Raw genomic sequence first — 19,783 nt, forward strand, 5'->3', positions numbered from 1 at the left:
TGCAAAAAGTTGAGTAGATATGTTACTTGGGTTATGTTTCGGCAAACTATTCACTCATCTAATTAGGAAATATTTATATAGCAAAACAAGTAGTATGCACCCAAATTTTGATATTAACAGACTGTGCACCTCACAAGAACGCTGGTTTGAAGACTGGCTTCAAAAAGCTGTTACCTGCAGTTGCAGAAAATGCAAACTGGCTTTGTTAACTAAAGAGGTAAAACAGTTAAAATTAAGAAAAATTAGTTACATGGGAAAAATAATTCAACCTAAACTGTTGTGCTTTTTCTGAGAAGAAATTATGTCTTTTTTTGCATGTGAGAACTGACTTTTACCTTACCAAGTACTGGGTGTATTTTGGCAATGTTATGTACATATGAATAATTTGAAAAAATTACAGGTAATTAAATTTTGCATCTCACCAAATTTCAACCATTCAAGTTTGAATAATCAGTTTTGTGAAACAACTAATTTGGTATGAAAGTATAAAAGGATTTGCTTGGGGACACATACATACATACAGTAAACAAAAACAAACAAACAAGCCCCCATAAAGAGCAGTATCTAAAATATCAGTGAATGCATGGCTACTAACCTTAATTTGTTCCATTAATATTGCATTGGTTGCTTCTGATTCATGAAGCAATCCATTCAAATGATCAGCACTTTTTGTTGTTGTGTTTAGCTTCTGGACCAGCTCTTCTTTGGTGAGTTCTGTTTGCCATTGAGGTGGCTCTGCAATTTTATATTTCAAAAAAAGATTACTTTGCAGTTTACTTTACATTCAGAGTGATGGTTTATCAGGGACATTTTTCAGAATTACACTGGTTTCATGGTGGCAACATCAAATCATAGCAATGAAAAACTCTGAGAAGTCAGATTTTACATCACCACCCATTACTATTCTTGCTGCCAAACTTTTGGTTTGTGATTTTTTTTGTATATACACAAAACTAAAAAAAGTACTAAAAAGAGTATGTAGCAATCAAACTATTTTTGTAGAATCTGACTTCAGTGTTTCTTTAAAGGGAGAAAGGTTTGGGGGAGGCACCTCCTGTGTTGTTTTTCCTTTTGGAGGAGGATTTCAATATTTCCTCAAAACTGTTTTTGGACTTGCTTGTCATCTCTGTACAATTAGCCGGTTGTCCTGCATTTCCCTGCTCTACTTTTTTGCGACTTGAAAAGCAAATCCATGCACTTTGGCACAAGTTCCCACTGATCCCATGTTCTCCAGTAGCCCAATCCAGCTCACATTAAAGCCAGTGGAAGTTTTGTGTCTGAATTTAATAGGAGTTGGATGAAAACTTAATAGCCTTCTATGCAGTATTCTGAGCTGTTCTCTTCACACTCACAGTTCCTACAGTTTATGTACTCATTCACCCATCTGTTCTCCTTCCCATGAAAGTCCCTAAATGTAAAATTTTTTACAAATTTTAAGTAGTCTTGGAATCCATGAATAAAAACTGTAACTAACATAACCCTTAATCCCTATTCGAGGACAAAGCTTACACAAAAATTAATAATGTGAATGTACATTCAGTGCTAACAATGCATAGGGGTCTAATGTCTGCAATATGAAGGTATCAAAGTTCAGATTTCTAACCCCTAGAAGATGCTAAATTACTCTCATAAACCTCAGCCAACTCCTCAAGTAGCAATGTTTGTCGTAGAAGCAGTGTCTAATGCTCTGTTAGAAGGGGTGGGATTCTTAAGGCGCAACTCAGGCTGAGCATTACAGGACCTAACTTTTAGATGACCTGCTGCCAAGTGGAATTCACAACCCCGAGCTAGGAGCCCAGGTTTCCTATACAATGCCTGAAGAAAGTCAGGTACCTAAAAAGGGGGATTTACAGAAGCCAACATGTTGAGTGGAGAGCCATCTAAGCTAGCCAGTAGGAAATGCTCAGGAGAGGGGTGTGGCCTCAGTCCTACCCCTCAAAGGGAGTTAGGTGTGTATCTCCATTCAGGTGTCACAGCCACGAACCATCTCCTGGGGATAGGTGCCTAATCCAAGTCACTCATTTTTGTGTGCACACACACACACTTTTAACCCATAGCCCAGTGGTTAAACACTCCCCCAGGATGCGGGAGAACTGGTTTGAATCCCCACTCTGCCTGATGTAAAGCAAGGACTTGAACCCAGCTCTCCCACATCCCACTGAGCTAAGGGGTATTCCTGGGGTGAAACTCAACCTCTTCTGTTGAAGCTGTTCCACTTGTATAAAAATATATTTAAAAATACTCATTACACCAGAGAGAGAGTGTTAGGGCACTCTCCTGGGATGTGGGAGACCCATATTCAAGTCCCTGCTCCACATCAGGCTGAGGGGGACTTGAACCTGGGCCTCTCACAACCTACATGAGTGCTCTAACCATGAGGCAACTGGATAAAAGGTCATCACCACCACATTCTCCTCCATTTTATGCATGGATCTATGCTGGCCTCTGAGCATGTCTACTGTATGGGGCCTTGCAAGTGAGATCTTTGGAAGAAATGTAGGCACTTAGGGGACCGTACCAGTGGAAATTTAGGTGCCTAGGGAGTTTAGGTGCCTATATGGTTAGGCGGCAGCTGAACAGGGGTTTTGAGGATCTAGATTTTGGACTTAGGCATCTGAAGTGGCTGTCAGGTGCTTAAGTCTCCCTTGGAAATCCCACCCAAGGTTGCTGCAACACCAGGGAAAAAAAAGTTATGGTAGTAAAGTGGGAGAAAGAATGACAAGTATCTCAATGCTCTAAGGACAACTTTCTATGGCACCCAGAAAAGTACCAAGTAATACTGATTCTGTAACTCAAAATTAGTTAAGTACTTAAACATTTATTATTTAAAAAAGGTTTTACTTGCCAAATTTTGCTTCAGGAGAATTAAGAAGTTGTTCCAATGATGGCATATAGGTACTGGCAGAAGACACAGACTCTGTGTCAGTTGTTTCCATTCCTTCTCCCTCTTCCCTAGCTACAGTGTGCACATCAAGAAGAGGAAGGTCAGTGTTTCTCCGTTCTCGCAAGTTCTTCACTGGCAGGTTTGAAACAGATGGACCTGAAAAAGAATTTCTTTCGGATGGCATACATTAATAAATAACACTGCTGTATGCTGGGAATGATCACCCAGAAGCCACTCAACCGGATGCGAAGGAGAATGTGAGAACTAAAGATGTTGAATACATCTTTTAGCATCTTAAATTAAGGAGATGTACATAAGCAGTAAAGTGAAACAAAGCATCATGTGAGAAGTTCAGTCATCCGTAAAGAATAAATGAATATGAATAAAGCATATTTCACAATATAAAACACAGCCTTTCACTTCGAAGACACCACTATAACCAGAGCCCAGATTACCAGTGATTTAAAGCGTCTTTTAAATGACCTATGTGAAATAAGTCACTGGTGTAACCATCTTAAATTTGGGCAGTGGGGAAGGTGGAAAGTAAGACCAGAGATGAGGTGCATTAATCCTACAGCCACAGTGAAAGGGAAAGGAGGAGTGAAAAGCTGGACAGTCATCCCCTAAGAGATTGCGCCAATGAACCAAATGGGTTATCTCAGTCCAGTTTCTGGTCCGTGCCCACTCACCCACACAACTCCCAGCAGAAAACATTCTGGATCATCATATCTTTTTTCAGTACATACGCTAAAAATACGAAAGGATGGTGCTGGTTTTACCTTTAGAAAGATACAGACCAAGGGTTAGTTTTTTACTCTTTTTGGAAGGGTAAGCATTTCATAGCACACCTGTTCATTTAACCATAATTAGTATATGGTTCAGTAACAGTGGTGAGGGATTTTTTTTTAAGTAAAATAGTAGAGTGTTTCAATTTAGAAACTGAACCTTAAGGGATTTTAGTGCTTTTGAAAGTTGCATGTTGACAGATGTGGAAAAAGAGACAGAGACACAAGCTCAGATGAAATAAAGTACAAGCAGAAGCAGCATAAACACAAGCCCCTTCTTCCCCCGTGCGTGCCCCCTCCACAATGTGCCTAGATCCTGAACTGGGGAGACCCCTTCTAAAAGTGACTTTAGCTCAGCTTCCAGAATCAGTCTTCAATTCATTTTCTGAGGCTGCCAACAAGGGTGCCAATTCAGATGGTAATCTTTATAATACTGACTGACCCATTAGGAAATGGGCGGAGACCACCAATTCACTCTATACACGTCACTGTGTGGCCAAAAAACATTTGAGGACTACCAGCTTAGGTTAGGTTTCTAATCTATAAAACCAATATCGGTGCTTACCATTTTATATGTAAAAAACAGTTGGTAAATGGGCACCCCATATGTTTTTGGAGATGTTTGTATGATTACCAACTACAGAGAAGTGATGAATCAGTCTGCCAGTTAGCTAAACATGAATAATCAACAAAAAGGGATTTTTTGGGCTGCAGGACTGTACAAACTTACCTCTTGTGCTAGGTTCACTCTTAAGTTGGAAGAATTGGGCTTCTACTTTGGATAGCTGCTGTTGCAACGTCTCTACAGTTTTCCTATGCTCTTCTTGCAAATGCCTCACTTGATCTCTGAAACTGTTCCGAACAGCTTCGTTCTGGGTCGTCAGCTGACTCACAGTCTGTGCATGCTCTGACTTCAACACCATGTTCTCAGACTGTATAGTACAGACCCTGAAAGATGAATGTTTACCTTATAGATGATTCCCAGTTATGTTATTTTTTTCCCACTAATTATGCCAACCTCAGGAAAAAAACTGTGCCTCATGCTTCACTGCTAAGCAAAAGAGCCAGGTTCAAGTACCAGGTCCGGTCTTTGTTTCTGTGGCCAACAGGAGCTAAAAGTATCTTTGGTTACTTTCCACCCATACCAAATGCCAACAATTCCAAAGACTATTCCATCCCACTCTCTGTGACAAGAAAGAAGTTTGATAGTACTACACAGGGAAGCAGGAAGAAAGGAGGGGAAGGATGGAGTTTGTTGAAGTGCCCTGAAGCAGAAAAATTTAAGACAACCATAACACTGTCTGAAAAATTAAAAGTCACAGATGCTCACTCTGATCGAAATAGTGAAGTGGGGGATTGTGGGAAGGAGATATTTCAAAATGTTACCTTTCACAAGGGCACTAATTGGACTTTAAATGGCAATGATGGGATTCCCACCATTCTGTCTGTACTGCAATTTAGATATCTGAACATTTGCATCAGATTACTTCACTAGATTAAATCTTTCAACACAATGGGAGTTCGGTACATGGTACTTAGAAATAGCAAGTAGCACTCAATGAGCTGCAAAAATGTAATCTTTGAAAGTATACAGTTAAACAGAAAAAAGTGTAGGGAAATTTGAGGAGCAGTATGTTTAAAATCCCTGATCTTCAACCATTAAATTCTCATGGAAGAAGCTCCAGAAGGTTGACAGCAAGAAATTAACAGCCCTTGTGGAAATCCCACTAACTTTCTGCACACAATTATACCCTTTCCATGAGTGTAGAGCAGTTCAAACAAACAAATGCTTGGCACCAACTGCACACACAATAATACAACATATCTTGTCATCAGAGAACCATACTTTTCTCGGAGTTCTGCCTCTTTCGTCACAGTCTCCTGCAGCATCTTATTGTGCCGTTCCAGCAGGGTGTCATGTTCAGACTGCAGTGCTTGAAGTTCAGTGACACTGATTTGTAAATTATTCTGGGCATCTTGTAACTTTACTTTTAGTTGGTCTATCACCATTTCCATGTGTTCTCTAAGGAAAAAAACAATAGATATTTTAAAGAAAGTTATCCCATTTCAGAACAGCCAAATGTATCATTAGTATTTTGGGTAATCTATTCTATTAGATATGAATTACCTTTTCATTACACTAAATGGCTTGAATAATTCAGTGTTATGACAGAAATCTTTCTAGAATCTAACCCTAGCTGAAATGACAACAAAATAGCTGATTTTGGGATTGTCCCAGGAACACATGGCCTGTTCGTGTCCATGTTCCTGGAACAGCTCAAAGCATTGCCTGATTAAGGGGGTGGGGGAAGAGGAGGGGAAGAGGAGGGAAAGAGTGTCATTAATAATCCTTTCAGCATTAGACAAGTTATGGGGGACAAAGCTAAAGAAGCTGTGGGTGGGAAGGAAAATAGATAATGGGTGGGGTGCAGGTTTAGGTAAGAACTGTCTCTTGGGCATTTTTTGTATATGTTTGTTTGTTTTGCGCCAGCCTGGCAGGGGTGAACACAAGGTACAGGAAAGAAACAGGAGAGGGTTGTGAAAAATTGGGTTGGGGGGAGGTGGCAACCCACAAAAATTAACACCAGAAAAACCTGGCAGTGTGCTATATTCAGATAAGTTGATTCAGGCATGAGAAACTAGAGAAAAAAGGCCAACTCACCTGTCCCAATTCTGAGAAAAATACAACTTGAAGAAAGAACAAACTTATTCAAGCTCTTAGTCCTTACTGATGTGAATAATTCTATTGACTTCTAAAATGAACTATTTGTATGGTTAAGAGTTGTAGAATAACCCTTTAACTCGGGGAGTAATCCATCCTTTAAAATTTTATCCTGTATTATTCAACTGTTGATCAAACTGTTCCACTTACAAATTTCTGAAATTAACCCTTCCCCAACAGCCTATCTCCAGTAGTAACAGAACACTGCTTCCCATCAGAATTCCTCTGCTGGCAAAAGGGGAAGATAAATAAATGAGACTCCCTTGCAACGATCTTGCTTCAAAGAAATTCATGCCCTGACTAGCTAGAATCTGATGAAGAAGTCCTCTGAATTCTCAGTATCTTTTTTTTTTTTTTTTTTTAAATAGGCAACACCTGAGATGCTATTTTATAGTTTCTATCAGGGATCCCCCATAACAAATCATAGGACTCCCTCTGCTGGATCTGCAGCAGTATTTCCAGACCTGTGCCAAAAATCAGTTAACCACGGCTAAGACTACGATTCTGTCACACATATTTTTAGTAAAAGTCACGGACGGGTCATGGGCAATAAAGAAAAATTAATGGAAACCTGTGACCTATCCATGACTTTTACTCAAAATATGCATGACAAAATGAGGAGCTGCAGGTTCCCCCCATCAACCAGAGGGCCTGGCTCAGAGGTGCAGGGTCCCCCCACCACCTGTGGTGGATCCGAGCCTTGGGGTGCCTACGGGACTCAACTTGCGGGGCACCCCTGGTGGCTCGGACTTCCTGGGAGCCCTGCTGCCTGCAGTGGCGGGGAGTTTGGGGTCTCCCCACTGCCACGGAGCTCCTGGCACCCCGGCCTCTGCCCTGGCTGGGAGCTGCCTGCAGGGCACCCCTGCCTCCCTCTGCAGCTGGGAGCTCGGGCCCCCACAGTTCCCAGCCACCAGGGGTGTCAGGGGACCCTACAGCTCCCAGGTGCTGGGGGCTCAAGTCATGGAGGTCTCTGGAAGTCATGGATTCTGTAACTTCTGTGACAAAATTGTAGCCCTAACCATGGCTTATGCACAATGACTGTCATTTTAGGACACTGACCTCTTTTTGAGGATGACCATCAGGAATGGTCGTCCTGAAACAGATAACTGCTAGCATAGATCCCACGTGGAATTAAGTCTAAGACTTTCTGAAACTGCATTGAATTTGTCTGGCCTATACTTGCACTTAAAAGTTTTCAGTACTAGTTCAGTTCACCTTCTCACCATGTTTATGCCAGGGAAAGTTTACAGAAAAAGGGTAACAAAGGGTAAAAACTGTTGTTTATGCAAGTTTTCTGGGACTGGAACTGTTTTGTTTTTTTTAAATCGCCATGTCAGTAAACCTTGCTGAAAGCAACTCTAATTGACATGCTGGTAAGAACTGGACTGGCTCCTGGAGCCTTGCCTACACTAGGCCTTTTGCTGATGCTAACAATGGTTCAGTTAAGCTGGTGTGAACAGCAGCTTTTTTGTAAGGAAGGCTGTAGCTGAAAACCATTTTCAACAGTATATTTTCATGCCACAAAACAGGCTTACGCTGAAACTGCTGACCAAAAGGCAGACATTAGTTTCAGCTTCATTCTGAACCTCTAGGATCCATCCCCCAGCCAAGCTGAGACAAGAGATAATCCGTGCAGGAAAAAAAAAGTGTTTTAAGTTTTGGTGAGGGAGAAGGTGGAGAAAGCGAGCGTAAACATACATTCATTCAGGAATAAAGGTTACCTGTTTTCTTTTAAATCAGGAAAATAAAGCCTTACTTTAAGATATCTGTGTTATTTAGCTACAAAAAAACAACAAGTCAATGTATCAAAGTGTTTCGCCAACAGCCATTGGGTTCAAACTAGGAGTTGCAACACTAATTACGGGAAAAGGGGTAGGGTCAACTTGGAAATCAAGGGATTCCTAACAATGAGTTAAAATTAGACTCGGGTTTTAACCCTGTGCTTGAGTTTTCCTGCCAGCTTTTTTGGTTTGACAATCACACCACTATTCCCTCACCCACCAGTATTTTTTTCCATGTGGACGACACCACAGAAACAGGAGAAACTGGCTGACTAAATATTATTTACTGTAGCACCTAATAGCCCTCGGGGAAACAGTGAAAAATTTCTATTTTTCAGAGTAATATCAAATTACAGATATTTACAGAACATAATCTTAGCAAAAAATAGGGATTTTTAAAATCTTTTAGCTACAGTAACATAGATATGTGAAAAATTTTTAGACTGAAATGTGATTTATAAGTTGAAAGCATCTGTCATAACTATACAAGAAAGGGTAACCTCCTTTCTGTATACAGTGCTATAAAACCCCTCCTGGCCAGAGGCAAAACCCTTTCAGCTGTAAAGGGTTAAGAAGCTAAGGTAACCCCGCTGGCACCTGACCCAAAATGGCTAATGACGGGACAAGATTCTTTCAAATCTTGAGGTGGGGGAACAAAGGGTTCAGTCTGTCTGTGTGATGCTTTTGCAGGGAACAGATCAGGAAGGCAGCCTCACAATTCCTGTTAAGTTAGTAAGTAATCTAGCTAGAAATGCGTTAGATTTCCTTTTGTTTAATGGCTGGTAAAATAAGCTGTGCTGGAGGGAATGTATATTCCTGTTTTTGAGTCTTTTTGTAACTTAAGGTTTTGCCCAGAGGGATTCTCTATGTTTTGAATCTGATTACCCTGTAAGGTATTTACCATCCTGATTTTACAGAGGTGATTCTTTTACTTTTTTTCTTCAATTAAAATTCTTCTTTTAAGAACCTGGTTGCTTTTTCATTGTTCTTAAGATCCAAGGGTTTGGGTCTGTGTTCATCTGTACAAATTGGTGAGGATTCTTATCAAGCTCTCCCCAGGAAAGGGGGTGTAAGTCTTGGGGGGATATTTTGGGGGAAGACGTCTCCAAGTGGGCTCTTTCCCTGTTCTTTGTTTAAACGCTTGGTGGTGGCAGCATACGGTTCAAGGCCAAGGCAAAGTTTGTACCTTGGGGAAGTTTTTAACCTAAGCTGGTACGAATAAGCTTAGGGGGTCTTTCATGCAGGTCCCCACATCTGTACCCTAGAATTCAGAGTGGGGAAGGAACCTTGACAGCATCCTTTTAAAGTGTTCTGTCTGGGTATTTCAGTAATCCTCAATTATAAAATATGAATGCCAAAAATTAGATGTGAACCAAGAATCATCACATAGATGAACATTTCTGTCACATTACTACAGTTTGTTAGCCAAAAAGACTACTGAAATGGATTTCTCATCCTCTTCCCCCTTTATTTAAATAGGTATACAATAGCAAAAAAAGTCTTGCTTATTGCTGGCTTCATTAGTCTTTGACTAGCACTTATAGACATAATTTTTACCTTTCTTGTTTGGCTCCCTCAGTTTCAGACTGAGAAGCAGATTTATTCTTTTGTTGTTTTAAAACATTATGAACACGGACTTTGTAGCTTTCAAATTCAGAGGTAACAGCAACTTGTTCTGTCTAGAATATGAAAAAAGAAAACCCTCAATTATATAAGCCACTTATTTATATAAAACCAAATAGTTTCAGTTTTAATTTGTGATCTATATGCACATTACATTGTTTAAAGATCAAGAAATATGAACAGTTGCATTTCCTTTTTTTCCTGTGTTGAATGGATGATTAAAATGGTTAAGAGCGCCAGTTCATTTAAAATGCAATATTCCATGATTGGTAGGTAAACTTTTTTTGGTAAAGGGAGAACATTAGTGTTAATCACATCTGTCTTTCAGATAGTTTACAAATACACAATTTTATATAAGATATTGTAACATACAAATAGTACTATAAAACATTACAATGTTCTTAAAAATAAAAACAACTACACACAAAATATTATAAACAGCAACTCCAATACAAGATGGTGATAGAAACAACATAGACAATCATTTCCTCTGTCAACACACAGGCTTCATCATAGTCAGCCACTGTTACAGTCATAATCAGACATCTATTTGTACTCAGACTTGATTTCTGAGTCATTCTGGTATTTTTGTTCAAGCAAACAAGATGGAAAATTCCATAGTTTGTTTTTGAAAAAAGTATATACAGTTTATTTTCTGTCTTTTTACTATGCTTATACTAAAATCTCTGAATATGTAAATTAAATGTATGTTGATGTAAATTTCCTGCCATAAAAAAAAAAATCAGGTAGCTTTGAAATCTTTGAAAAATCATTTGAAATCTTTGACCACAGCTCTTACAGCAAGACGAGTGTGTATTATCAAACTGACTTGACGAGCACTGCTCATCCAGTATTCAATGTTTTGAATATTTTCTAAAAATACCATCTGTGCAGGATTTTCTCTCCTGAATCTCAGCAAGCGGCGGGTGGAATTCCCATACCTTCTGAATTTGTTTTTTTTAAAACATTGAGGGCAACACAAGTCATGCCCTCTACTGGATGTAATACACCACTCCCTGATAAATATAAATATGGCTCTCTGAATGTTCCAGTTGTTTCTTAACTGTGGTTGGTGAACGAGTTTTCTTTCAGACATTGTACTTCAACAGCCATTGCTACAGCTCTTCTGGCTCCAATGATGTTCGTCAATATAATATTTTTTTAAACAAGTCCCTCACTTTTCCTTTCATTCAGGCACTTGAGTTAAAGTACTCACCCCCCAAATATTTGATAAGCAGCCTTTGTTGTATTTGATGCATCTTCACTTGCTCTGCTGTTTTTGCACCTAATTTCTTAGTTGTGACTTGACAACTATCTTGATGCTCACCTTTTCATTGGTCACATGCTCCTCTGAGGTGTCAGTACTCTTTTTCTTTTGGAGATGTAGCATCCAAGAGAGAGGACTGGCCACACAACAGTTTCATACCATGTCAGTGTGGCGGAACTACATCCAGGATAGATGCTTTGCATTGCCCACGAAGGAATCAGCCATGATGTGTGGAAATGCCCAATGAGTCTACAAAGGTTGCCCTGGATAGTGAAGAAATTTGATGAGTTGAGTGCCCCCAAACTTTCCTTGAGGCAAACGAGACACACTCCTACAGGTCTGGCGCCAAGAAACTCTCCCTCTTACAGCTTGGCTTCTGACGGATTAGAGGTTTGTAGATATGGTATGTTCAAGCAGCTGATTCAGAAGCCATCTATTAAGTAGGATCTAGGGCTTCCAGTGGGAAAGGTTTGTAAGTGTAGCACAGTAAGGCCCATATGGACTCCTTTGCTTTCGCTACAAAAACTGCTTGACTACTTTCTTCGCCCGTCTCAGTCTATTGCACAGACTAACTCCTTCCAGAAATATCTTTTTTAGCTTATCATGAACTAGTCTCAGGTAGAAGTGTATCTCTGCAACCCTTTGTCAGTTTCAGGCAGGGCTCAACACTTCTGAAACCTCCAATTAAAAAAAACACCTCTGCAGCAAAATGCAAACATGGGCCTGATGAACGCTCCTTTAAAACACTAATTCCTATGAACTTAAGTTTCTTACACTGACAGTCATGCTAGTGAATGGACGCACCTTATACCAGATTCATTTTTACAAGGATAAGGTGGTAACGTGGACTCACTTGAGATTCCCATCCGAAGTTATGTTAGTGTTCCACCATCAGTGTCAGAAATCCTTGGGAGTCTATTTCAAGCAGACTAACTCCACCCAATTTTATTTTATTTGATAAAGAAACCAAAGTTGCTGAGCAATGCTGTTACAAAGAGAACTATGTTCCAAAGGCATTTCACATTGCTATTATCTGGAAGCCATGTCAAGGCCTATTTGATTAGATGGATGTATCTACCACAGAGAATTGCAAAGCTGCTACTTGGTCGTCTCTCCAGACATTTACAAAATATTACTCCTTGTATTCAGTTTCCAGAAGATGCTCTGTGCTCCAGAACTTTTCCAAGATGGGGGATTCCAGAGCTCTGCCTCCCCTAAGAAGAATTTTATGTTAAGATGTCCTTTATTTTCAGCATGGAATTTTCTCAAATTGCGATCTCTTCCCACAGACTTGAATGTCGTTACACCTCTTACTATTTATGCTATATATTAACAAAACCTCTGTCTCTTCACACAGTTGGCACTAGCTTTGCTATTGCTGGTCATTGCACCTCTGCTCATGTTCATTTGGGATGTGAGAATCCTGCAAAAATAGTATCTTCAAAAGAGAAAATTACTTGTTTTTGAACTCTGCTTTTCAGATGATGTTGTCTTTAGGACACTCCCTCACCCACCTCCCTCACCGAGTTTGGAGTTTCTGGTTTGTGAGGTTATTTTTTTTTTTCCTCTAAGGCACATATACATTGATCATCTTGAGGTGGCTTCTTTTTCTGGGAACTTGTATATTAATTTAAATGGAATAAATGGGCCAAAGGTGTTAACATAACCCAGTCACTGCCTAACATTAAATAGAGTTAAATGAGGTCTGGAGTTTGGTAAACAGAGACCTCAGTCTACTTAGGACTATGGCAAACACATGGAAAATCTTTTAAATCCTTTATTAAAGTTACAGAAAAGCAAACATAGTTAAAACATTTGAAATGTATTTTAACAGCATTTTTTGTTCCTTTTTCCTTTAGTTGGAAAGAAGTTTAGAATGAAAAATCCCCTTGTTTGACCATCTCTCAGATGGTAATAACTGTCCTCTTGGGAAAAAGAGAAGATGTCAGCTGAGATGGGCTGGGGCTGTTGTTGCTACTGTTAAAGTCTGATCCTATTTTATCTCTAGGGGTATTTGGGATTCAGCTGGAGCTAGTAGGAGTGGTAATCTCGTCTGGATCCCTCTCTCTGGCCTGGTCTGGTCAGGACATCACTCAGGATTTGTATGATGGAGGGCTGCCAGGAGATGGTGGCGGGGGCAGCTATGATAGGGAAGCTTGCTTCAGTAGCCTCTGTCTGTCTTCTCCTATCTTCCCCCCCAAGATTTTTTTCTTTTTCTTTAAAGGACCCACAAAAGCAACGATGGATGGAATACCCCATCCCCTCATTATTTTGCCCACCAATTAGGCCTAATATTTGATGACAATTTTGTTTCATTAAATTTCTGGTTCTACATTTTTTATTTTTACCGAGCATGATTTCAGTTTAGTCCTTGAATTATATCCTCAATTTAGTCCTTGAATGTGGCCTCTTTTTGTTTGCACTAATTGAGTCTCTCTACCTGGGTCTCTTGCAGCTGTTTATAACATTCATTATTGAAAGCAACTTGACGTACTTCCCATCTTAAAGAGCTCTGTGTAGTCCAAAAGCTTGCCTCTTCCACCAACGAACGTTGGTCCAATAACAGATATTACCTCACCCAGTGTGTCTCTCTACTTTCCATTGACACTTGTTATTATATCATCTTACAAACTTTTACATACTTTTTACAACCGAGCTTACTATTACAGTACATTTGTCAGCCCAGTTATCACAACAGAGCCTCAGCTCTGGTGCAGTCAAAGAAACTGACTATAGTGTTTGGATGGCAGCATTTATATTCCACAGAGGATGGTGCACAACAAGTAGTAAAAGGCCTAACTTGCGCTCTATGCTGCTATTGCTGAAAAGGTCAAAAACCCTTACAAGTTAGGAGAATTCCTTCCAGTCATCTGCCAAGGACCTAAGATCCAGGAGTCAGAATCCTGCAAGATGGTATCTTTAGAGAAGCAAAAGTGCAAGTTAAGTAACTTTGTCTTCTAACAGTCTAAAGAGTTATTACTTATTTTATGAAAAAGTACCTTTGCTGTGTTGCATTCTTCTTGTAGGGTTGTAATTTTCTGCTGGTAAGCACTTAGAGTGCGCTGGTGTTGCTCCAAAGAGGTCCGCAGATGTTCTTGAATCTTGTGTTTTTCTGATGTAAGTTCAGCCAGCTGAATCTGAAAATGAGCACGCATTTCAACAAAGCTAGAATTTAGTCTTCAGAATTGACTTCTTTTCATTAGGTGAACAGAGAATGAAAAAAAGCATCCAGATATTCTGGTAATGGGAAACCTAGAAATGACTAGATACAATAAAATTAAAATCTGGTTTTAAAAAATATTAATGTGAAGAAGGCACACAGCCATATGTTCGAATGTATCTGAGCAGTATCACGTGCATCATTTATCATTTGAATTTTACTTAAAATAATGGGAAGAAATGTGCAGGCAAATTTTTTGAGAGAATTATTTCATTTTTTCTCAATTGCTTTTTTTTTTTTTTTTTTGAAAGCATAATCCCTATTTTCTGTAAATCAACAAATGTGTCATTTGGCAGCAAGGCAGATGCCTGTTACTAGCCATCAAAATTCATACTGATGAAAATTAACCTCATATTAAGGCTTTTTGCTGGCAATGTGTTTTAAATAAAACACTTTTTTAAAAAAGCGAAGTTTAATAAAGTAGGGCCAAAGGTAGATTAAAAAAATATATCCTTGTCATAGGACTCAGATTCCCTAATTCTCTTTTGAGAGATTAAAAATAAAAAGGGAGAAAGCAGCAAGCCAACTGAATATCTGAACCGTCGTGCATCAGTTCTGAAATACAACAGCAGCAGCACTTATACCTTACAGGGCTTTATGCTAGAAACATCAGAAAAAAGATGCAGAAGAGCAGTCAGATATAGTTTTTATATTTAGGGAAAAAGTATATACAGAAATTGTACTATTTACCCCAATTTCACCACTCATGCTATCACCCAAACCCCAAACAATGATTTCAGCAATGTTAAAGCAGATTAAATTCTCAAATGAATGAACTGAGAGTCAGATATGCCTCATATGATAGTAACAGATCAGCACATCTGACAGTGTGACAGATGAACCGATCTGTAGATATAAGAGCATATGAGGCTTAAGCACAGGGCGAGAAGACCGGTGATCCTGAGTTCTAACCCTGCTTCTGGCACGGATTTGCTGTGTAGCCTTGGCCAAGTCACTTCACCTCTCTGCCTCAGGCTCCCTGCTGTGAAACGGGTATAATAATACACACACCTACCTACCTCACAGGGCTATTGTGAGGATTAACTAGGGTCTGTGAAGTGCTTGTAAATTTAAAATGCTGGAACATGGGTAGGTATACAAGGTTGTGTGTGATAGCATGAGTGATGAAATTGGGGTACATGTTGCTTTTCAACATCTGTTGGAGATGAAAGTGAAAATCTTAAGAGCATGTCAGTGATAATGTTGTAAGCAATATGAAGGTGGCAAGGATGGTAGGACACTTCTTTCTGACACGCTTTTAAGGTTCTGACTGGATGGAAAGTGTCCTGGAGCAACCTTAAGTGTCACTAAATATAATTTTTTATTTTAAAAAAAACCACACACCTAGGAAATTATTATTTCTACACCCTTGGTTACACACACGTCAGGGAGGAAAGAGAGGAGTTGGATGGGCCTGGGCATCAGAGAGAGAAATGCACTGCTGGACCTGCTCCTGGCAGTGCCCACACTCTGAAGGAAGTGAAAGACTACGATGTAGCTCAGGAGAATCATCGTAAGATTTTCCTCTTGGTATCAGAATCACCACCAATCATACCCGTGCCTTAGTTTCCTCTCCAGTTAGCAATTTTCCTCCAAGTGAGTGGGAAACTGGAAGAGGTTTAGCCCTGTGGCCAAATCAATCAGTGCAAATGGCTGTGGCCTCAATTAGGGCAAGAGGGTTAACTCTTTCCCTGCCAATTAGGACACTGACTACATCCCCTCCAACAGAAGAGTAGACATCAGTACATGTGGAGGAAGTCCTGCTCCCTGCCAACCGAGGCATGGGGTCTATGCACCCATCATCACACTTAAATTTAAAGTCCCTGAAAAACGTACATCAAAGCAAGCCATTGTATTTAGAAATGACATAACCCTCCAGTTTCAGGGAACCTCTATAAAGGAATCTGCATCTTCCCGAGTTGGGAGCATCTGTTGACTACGGGGACCTAGGTTTGCCTCCCCAACGCAATCCTGTATCACTGTTTAGAATGGTTTCATCATACCCCATAATTCAAGATACAAAGAGTTTCCACTGTTTAACTTTCAGGTCTGGAGCAATGAATGCACAGGTGAAGTTGGGGCTGCTGACTAATTAGAAGCAAAGTCATTGAAAGTTTACTGACTGAGGGTTTGGGTCTGGATTGAGAGTTCCTAACAGACTGAGAATGTGTTTTGCATTGTAATCAACCAACTGGATCTATTAAATTTATTACTTAATCATGATAGGCTACCTAATAAATCATTTGATAACTTTAAAGATATAACTCAATCTTCTCTGATAGTACACCAGTTAGGATTTTTCATGTCAATAACTGAGAAATCAGAATACCAAAGAGGGCAGGAGAAAGCAGATTAATTTTCAGAGTCAGATTTGTATTCCCACCTCTGTAAATCGGCCTTTAGAATGCTACATACTCTCCAGGTACGTGCCACCTGGAAACTGGGCATTCTAAAGTTGGGTGAGATAGAAGTTTATTTCTGAAAGAATTGTGGCAACTGAAAGACAGGTTATAAGGCTCTATTTCTTGTCCCTAAAGGAAAAGAAGAGGGAACTGACAGCTGGGAGAGGGCTGGGTTTATAGCAGAACTATCAGAAACTGGGGGCAAAATATACTCAACAGAAGTGTTCAAGAATTAACTCAAACAATTCCAAGTAGGAGAAATATTTATTTCTCTGAGGGAAAATTTGAACAGATGTATTTCATCTTGATCCTGAAAAAGTTGTTAAAGGAAGAACTATTTCCTACTATTTTCATGATGCACTGACTGTAACTATGATTTTAGTTAACAACTTAACGAAGGCATGATGGCAATGAGACATAATAATGTTCTATTCTTGGCAGTTCTCACCACCTTTAATGAAAATAGGAGAACTGTAAATATGCAGCAATACTTTCATTGGGGTTAAGTGAACAGACATCTAATAGTAGTTACTGACTTCCAATCTTCCTATTTTAGAAATATGGGATTCAATTGATGGCTATCACAAAGCGCGTGTATGGAACATGAACGCGTTTTATCCTTTAATGTAGGATGGACTAGTAATAATTTGGCCTGGGGTGAGGAGAGCTACTTTCATAAAGCCTTTGTGAAATCACAGAACAATTTTGTTACATCATTTCTTTATTGATGGACATTTTTAAGGGCATGTCTATATTACAAACTTAGGCTGACTTACAGCCACCGCAATAATTACTGCGGTGGTTTATGGCCATACTACCCTCCTTTTGTCGGTGGTGCACATCCTCATCAGAAGTGCTTCCACTCATTTAAGAGGGGCAGTGTGAGGGGGCTGAGAGCCCAGGCCCCCAGCTGCGTGTACAGCTCCCCACTGGAATCCCAGCAACCCTGCCCCCTCCCACACCCGGCTCTCCATAGCCGGGCAGGGAGAAGGGAACCTGGGGACATCTCAGCTCCAAGCAGGGAGTCTGGGCAGTAGCCCAGCTCGGAGCAGGGGGCAGCTGGGCTCTAGCTGGAACCCCCAACCTGCCTCTAACTGGACCCCCACCTGCCCTGAGGTGACAGCCTGAGCTGTGAGCAGCTTTCTTGTCAATTTCATGGCTCTAGCATGGAGCTGTGAAATTAACAAGAATTATAGCTAACAGCTGATGTAAGTAACCTGCAGTGTCTGCGGGACACTGTGTTGCCCTAACTACACCGACATAAGTTCTATGCCTCTCGTAGAGGTGAAATTATTATGTTGGTGTAGTAGGGTACTTACATGGGCGAGACCAAGGCTGTAGTGTATACACTGACATAATTAGGTTGAGGGTTAAGCTGCCTTAAGTCGACCTTACTCTGCAGTGTAGACCAGGCCTAAAGTACTTAACATTGGATTCTGCTCCCTTGTATGTATGCACTGTAACATCTTTATTTATGTAATCATGCGCTATATTTTCCACAAGACCTCTGTCTGGAAAGTCACTATACCACAGTTTCAAAACTGGTACTCATTTTATAGATGCTCAATTGGGACATCTATGGCCTGATTTTCAGAAGTGCAAAGCACACACTTCAACTGAGTTAAATGGAAGCTATAATCTCAGTACCTCTAGAAAAGAGTCAGGCTATAGATGTGTAAAATGGGGAACCCAAAATTAGTGGTGACTTTTGCAAATGTTGGTCTTAATTTCTCTGTACCTCAGTATCCTCACCTGTGAAGTGGGGATAATAATACCTCTCTACCTCCTACAGGTGTTGTCAAGATAAATTCATTAAAGGCTGAAAGGCATAGCAGTGATAAGTGCTACAGGAAAGCACATGAGGAAATAAAACTTCCAAGTGTAGGGCAGCATTTAGATGATGTGCAGTAAATAAGTCCTGGGGCCATTCAGCTGAATAAGAATAAAATGGAATATTCAACAGCTGCCTCATTCTCAGAGCACTGTCTGTCCTGTGAAATGAGTGAGGCAGGGATTCTTTGGGGGCAAAAAAATAGTATGTGAGCACACAATTAAATATTACAGTAGAACCTCAGAATTACGAACACCTCAGGAATGGAGGTTGTTCATAACTCTGAAATGTTCGTAACTCTGAACAAAACATTATGGTTGTTCTTTTAAAAGTTTACAACTGAACATTGACTTAATACAGCTTTGAAACTTTACTATGCAGAAACTTTAAAATGCAGCTTTCCCTTTTTTTTTTTAGTCGTTTATGTTTAACACAGTTGTCATAAATATAAAGGGAAGGGTAAACCCCTTTAAAATCCCTCCTGGCCAGAGGAAAAATCCTCTCACCTGTAAAGAGTTAAGAAGCTAAAGGTAACCTCGCTGGCACCTGGCCAAAATGACCAATGAGAGCTGGTAAAAGTAAGCTTAGGAGGTTTTCATGCAGGTCCCCACATCTGTACCCTAGAGATCAGAGTGGGGGAGGAACCTTGACAACAGTACTGCACTGTGTTTGCTTTTCTTTTTGTCTCTGTTGCTGCCAGATTGTGTACTTCCGGTTCCAATGAGGTACGAGGTCAGTTCGTAACTCTGAAGTTCTACTGTATCAGTGCACAGACAAGTGAGCAGAATTAAGGTTGTACAGCCAAACTTAATTCTAATATTTCCTAACTTTTGAATGTTTGACTTTGCAACATTTAACACTTAAACGTTAGTATAGTTTTTAAAAAATTTTCCAAGTGTGTGTGTGTGTGTGTGTGTGTGTGTGTTTTAAAAGAAAACTGGAAAAAGACAAATTCTATCACACGCAACAGTGATGATCCACCCCTTTACATTGGTTATTAACAAAATTTGAATCCATAGCCTTCATAGCCTCACCTCTACCATTTGACTTGAAGGAGTAACTGATCTGATAACAAGAATAGGCAGTTATTCGTTACATGCACCATCTCGCAGAGAGTAATGCGGCACCCATATTGCTAGTCGATAAATGTATTTTGTTACTATGGTTCCAAAACACCCACCCACTGTGGAAACACTATGCACGAGCACAAAATAATTACAAGAAACTGAAAGACTTAGGGTACTATGTTAAATGAAACACTTGAGGAC

General features: G+C 40.0%; 1 protein-coding gene across 3 annotated transcripts in view; it reads right to left on the minus strand.

Annotated features, from left to right (window-relative positions):
* The window catches only part of GCC2 (GRIP and coiled-coil domain containing 2), a 48,029-nt gene that overhangs the window by 6,758 nt on the left and 21,488 nt on the right, over positions 1–19,783 (minus strand). For 2 of the 3 annotated variants that reach the window (XM_048856490.2, XM_048856484.2), the window contains exons 16-21: positions 14,062–14,199; positions 9,730–9,851; positions 5,516–5,692; positions 4,400–4,617; positions 2,846–3,040; positions 596–735 (exon numbers count right to left, since the gene is read on the minus strand). In XM_048856490.2, the coding sequence (XP_048712447.1) occupies positions 596–735; positions 2,846–3,040; positions 4,400–4,617; positions 5,516–5,692; positions 9,730–9,851; positions 14,062–14,199 (990 nt within the window). Of the gene's footprint in view, positions 1–595; positions 736–2,845; positions 3,041–4,399; positions 4,618–5,515; positions 5,693–9,729; positions 9,852–11,122; positions 11,326–14,061; positions 14,200–19,783 lie in introns of those variants that run through there. The other variant, XM_075130178.1, reaches the window with a different exon arrangement.

The sequence above is a fragment of the Caretta caretta genome, chromosome 1, assembly GCF_965140235.1.
Source record: "Caretta caretta isolate rCarCar2 chromosome 1, rCarCar1.hap1, whole genome shotgun sequence".
NCBI classification, from domain to species: Eukaryota; Metazoa; Chordata; order Testudines; family Cheloniidae; genus Caretta; species Caretta caretta.